Source organism: Halyomorpha halys, unplaced genomic scaffold (genome assembly GCF_000696795.3).
Source record: "Halyomorpha halys isolate HHAL.00 unplaced genomic scaffold, Hhal_1.1 Scaffold461.1, whole genome shotgun sequence".
Classification (NCBI taxonomy): Eukaryota; Metazoa; Arthropoda; class Insecta; order Hemiptera; family Pentatomidae; genus Halyomorpha; species Halyomorpha halys.
In genome coordinates this window covers 581,227-586,761 of record NW_027105824.1, presented here as the reverse complement: position 1 = coordinate 586,761, position 5,535 = coordinate 581,227, and the positions used below count along the sequence as shown (strand labels likewise).

Sequence of the window (5,535 nt, the reverse complement as noted above, 5' to 3'; positions counted from 1 at the left end):
AATGCATGAATTATATTAATTAACAACAAAACAGAGGACTTGATAACAAAAAAACAGTGTAGAGAATAACAGAGAGTAAATTATTATACATACTGTTGCTGGACACATAGAACGTAATTAAGAAATAATGTATCCTTTTAGGTGATTTCAAATTTTTTTTTCTTACCAATTTGACATAATATTTTTCCATTGCTTGTAAACGGTTAAAGAGACAAACAAGTATACGCTGAAGATCCTCTTAGTTTTTTCTCCTATAGATTAAAATACATATGTTGTGAATCTATAATATTTGGTTTAAATATGGAGCCCTGAAACAGTAGGGGTACTAGATTTTTCTACTGCACGGGAAGTTCGCAAGCACTCAAACGAGACAAAAGCTCAAATCCTTAAAAACTGAATTTTTCAAAATCCAATGTCTAATAAGCAACATACAAGTCTTATAAGATACCATATATTTCATTGCATTATGTCCCCCTTTTTATTCAAAATTCATAATTACATACTATATTGATTTGTTTAAGCTGAAAAGAGACAGTAGAATTATTAAATGATATATTTATGCAATAGTTTCATCACAATGTTATTCATATCCTTATAAAACGTGTAAATAAATGCAGAACTCTACGAAAAATCATATTCTTAGATGGTTTGCGCATAGAAAGGATATCTATATGCAAAGTATATTGTGGTTAATGTTTATAAATTCATGAAACCCCTCAAACTACAATAATGTAGAATTTTTTTCTCATAACTGTTAAGGTATAATTCCTTAATAATTATATTGTAGGAAGTGGTAACTTTAGACTTATCTTTTAATCCTAAAGACGATCGACCCCAAAGGAAATATTTACTCAATATTCTCTATTCTCTCTACAAGCAAGCAAGATTGAATGCCCTATAAAATAAAATTAATACTTACATAATTAAAGGTTGTCCAGAAAATAGTAGTTATTATGAAATAGATATTGAAAAATCGATAAAAAATATTTGTTAAGTATAATCAGCGTTATACCTGTGGCGAAAGGCCTGCAAGGGAGGCATAGGCGATGCTTTGTGGGATCATCGTGAGACCGATTGAAATACCCGCGATGAGGTCGCATATCGCATCCTCCTTCGTGTAGTTCCTCAACCAGCGGATAATCGGAATATGTCTTTGTACCAGCTCCATCTGCAAGAGAGTGGAAGGCGTTCTACTACCTCACTGTTATCTTATCTGCCAAGCTACAGAATTAGGTAAATAAGTTATGTTCTAGTAAATTTTATCAGTCTTTACTGTTATTGTGTTTTATCCTCACATTATGCCTATTATTATAAATATTTATGATTCAAGCAAAAGTATAATAAGGAAAGATAAATAGGTTGATATACTAAATTGATACCATATTTTGGGTGATTTCTGGTGTTCTTAAAAATCAAATTTAAATAACTTGTTTTTACGGTATTTTTTGGTAAAAGTTTGGACAACACTATGCTAGTTTTACCTAATTCGTCAATTTTCCTTTATCTCCTTACTTTTATTTCCAAGCAAATGCATACTAATATATATATAAATAAAGTTTCCTTTCATTGTCTTTTATTGTTTTAAAGGAGATTCCCGGTTTCGCTGCGTATGCGTAGAAGATCAATCGTTCGAACTGTTAGAAATCTTTTAAAAGTCTAAATGAAAAAAAAAACTTTAAATGTAATCAATTCACATCATTTTGATATTTTTGTAATTGAAATATAAAACTGAAATGAGTAATAAAACGTATTTATCCCACAATAAATTATGATGCATTAATTTTATTTCTATCCAAGGACAGGAGATCCAACTTAACTCAGTTCGATATTTTTATCGAGTGAAATTCAAATTGAATTGGAAGTTTTTGTAAGGTTTTAAAAATTACAGTATACGATGAGGAAATAGTAGTAAGTGAAAATACAAGAGAACTGTAAATTACCATTGTCTATCCAACTCGACTCCTTCCATTATCCATTTTCTATCCAACTCGACTCCTTCCACTATCCTTTGTCTATCCAACTCGATTCCTTCGGCCATCCATTGTCTATCCAACTCAACTCCTTCCACTATCCATTGTCTATCCGACTCGACTCCTTTGGCCATTCATTCTCTATCCAACTCAACTTCTTCGGCCATCCATTTTCTATTCAACTCGACTCCTTCCACTATCCATTGTCTATCCAACTCGATTCCTTCGGCCATCCATTGTCTATCCAACTCAACTCCTTCTACTATCCATTGTCTATCCAACTCGACTCCTTCGACCATTTATTGTCTATCCAACTCGACTCCTTCCACTATCCATTGTCTATCCAACTCGACTCCTTCGACCATTTATTGCCTATCCAACCCGACTCCTTCCACTATCCATTGTCTATCTAACTCGATTCCTTCGGCCATCCATTGTCTATCCAACTCGACTCCTTCCACCATTCTAAATTGATGGTAGGAAGCCAATAGAACTCATTTTTAATATCAAATTTTCCCAATTGTTCGATAAAGGAGTTAAAATTTGGGGATTGTAAAAATATACTAACGATTGAAGAGTTATAAAATCAAAATAATATGGAAAACGAACTTTTACTGTTTGTACCGAACTATAATTGAAAACAGTTCGTGGTTCTGTAAGTCGTGAAATCTTCGTTTATGTGGGAGATAGCGTCAGTATATCAAGATAACTGAACAGTATATCTGCAAATAACTATGTTATTTTCCCCTTCCCTGTTCTTTATTTCCGTTCCCTGTTGTATGAAAGAATTTAGGGTGTAAGTTGTGAATAACGTCACGTTTAGGCCTTCAGGACTCCCACAACATTATAGAATCACAAAAGTCATCAAAATTTCAATTCGCTTTTATTCGCCTATGTATGCACTCTATAGTAAGTGGAAGTATAGTGATGGTGCAAAATTTTGGGTTTTTGACGGTAATATACGTTCAAAGGTTCTATGGGTCTCGCAAAATGATCTATGTGTGAACAGCCGAGCTCAAAAACGAATACGAAACTGAAAATACACATTTAGGACGTTTATATGCCTTGGACGTGACATAAAATTTTTCATCAAAATCTACCACCTGGAAGTGACACTTTAGGGTGATCGGTTTTAAACTTTTTTTTTAGGATTTTCTCAAAAACGGGTTTACCGATTTTGATTAAACACGGTAAATCAATGTACAATTTGAAATTAAACACCTGAATACAGTAAAATCTTTTTTCAAATAAAGGTTTACGAATAATTTTACTTCTAGATAGTCATGATTTCAAAAATTATTTTCCATCGACTTTCCTGCAATTTAAGTTACCTAATCGGAGAATACTCATATAAAATATGTGGTATCCACTCTCTCGACTTTCCTTACCTCTTAGGCTGTAAGGCCTGGATCTTCTCAAATATTGTTCCAATAAAGATTTTATTTGTGCTTTAGTCTATATTATTGGTCAATTATTTTTACTTCAAACGGTTTCGGATTATTCAAATAATTAAAAAATAAAACTGAACGGGATTCAATGAGGAACTGAGCCAAACTTTTAAAACATGGGACCAAACTGCAATTCGCTGTATTTTGCTCTTGCTTGTAAGATTTAAATGATTCTTTAATAATTTTGTGTACAATTTAATTGTCTATCTGAAGTCTAAATGATCTTTTTTTTTTTTTTTTCTATTTTTTCAAGTTTTATCAATATCATTATATCTGTTTTGGTGCTCTACAAAAACCAGTTTGTCGGATATTGTACATTTTGTAAACACGCATAGTGAGTCAAAATCCTACAAAACAAAAAGTAAAGAACCAAAATCAGCCCACGCATTCTACACATTTTTTGACTCAAGAGGCTCTAAAAGATAGATCTTTTGAAAACTGCATGTCGAATAACTGAGCCAATTACAATACCCTCCTTTCCTGGGTCACATGGAAAGTAGAAAGTTTCTTTAATAAAGGAACAAGTTTAATTTAAAGAAACTTGATTTTGCAATTCTGTCTGTTTATAACTTACTTTCTTTGAAAGGTTGGGATTGTTATTGTAAGAAGATGTGAACTATCAGTTGTTAAAACAGTAGTAAAAAAACAATAAAAAACAAAAATAAAAAAAAAATGAATAGATGCTTCTTGGGAGAAAGAATGATTATCATCTAAATAGATGACATATGCTACAATCTGCAAGCTGACACAGAGTTTGTGTATTGAATTTTCGTTAACAATTAGGATCAGGCTTGGAAATTTAAGGTAAATAGTTTAATTGTGGCGTTCGTGTTTGAAACCTGTAAAGATTAGAAAAAATTTTTTCCCGCATCATTCAAATTTCACTCACCACCCTAATTTGAGATGAAATCCTTTTCGAAGCAGCTATTTCAGGATCACAATAAGACCGTACAGCTCATATATATATATATATATATATATATATATATGAATGTATTTAAAACTAACTACGGTTATAACACCAAAAGAAGCAAGAAAATGATTTTCTTATAAGATTCTTTCATATTTTGTATTTATCCACTTTTATTACTGCTAACAATTAAAGAGATAGTTTGTTTCCAAATAAAGAGAATTGAAGATACTCACAAATTCGAAATTTAAGCACTGTCAGACTATTTCAGAGGATAAGACAAAACTTATATTGAAAACTACTTGATTGTACATTGATATAATTTGTTAATCAAAATATTTCGAGCCACTTTTAAAAAAGTGGTAAAGAAAGTTTTAAATCGGTGATATAAAACGGTACTTCCGGTAAGTCGATTTTAGCCACCCCTAACGATGGGTATAGAAAACCAATTATTTTTTCCTTTAGTTGGTTATCAAATTATTTCATATTTTATTTTTATCCCTGGTTTTTTACTTCCAACAATGGAAGATGGTTTATTTTTTCAAATGAAAATAATTAAATGTTTATTTTTCTGTTGCCATCAAAATTCGTATTTTAGTGTTTCTGAGGGTTGGAATCAAATATCAACTTTGTTCATGCCAATAAAACGATAGTTTAGCAAAAGTTGCGAAAGTGGATTCTATCATGAGAGAATAGTTTCAGTCAGTATTGCCTTTTTCCGGTTTAAACTCCTGATTTAATTTTTACCTTTTTCTGCTTTAGTCATCAAATTCTTTAAAATATCTATTCATCTATAGTTCGTTACTACTAAGAATAAGAACTGATAATTTATTTCACATATATAAAATTAAAAATACTCTAGAGCATTTTTTTTTTTAAATTAGTCATTTTAGCCCTTTTAAAATATAAGACCTATTTTAGTTTATATGCCACTTAATTTAACATTTATTTACAGAGTTTAATTAATTAATTAATCATTACAGCTATTTTTCATGATATCCTCACAAATATGAAAAATCGATACTATAAAGTGACACGTCCAGTCAGTCGGTTTTATCGAAAAAGTTGCTGTCACATCGCAGCCATATACAACTCTTAAATATGTAATTTAAATTTCTTACATATTTTAGTTTTTGAGCTAGGATGTTCCCATACACATTAACAGACCATTTTCTGAGATATAATTAATATTGCACACACACATATA

General features: G+C 31.0%; 1 protein-coding gene across 1 annotated transcript in view; it reads right to left on the bottom strand.

The window, feature by feature from the left end:
* LOC106683071 (sodium-independent sulfate anion transporter) overlaps positions 1-1,192 on the bottom strand; it is a gene marked incomplete in the record, with an annotated part of 25,566 nt that extends 24,374 nt beyond the window's left edge. Inside the window, 1 exon segment of the mRNA XM_067053533.1 lies at positions 1,013-1,192. Coding sequence (XP_066909634.1) covers positions 1,013-1,168 — 156 coding nt within the window.
* Between the last annotated feature and the right edge of the window lie 4,343 nt (positions 1,193-5,535).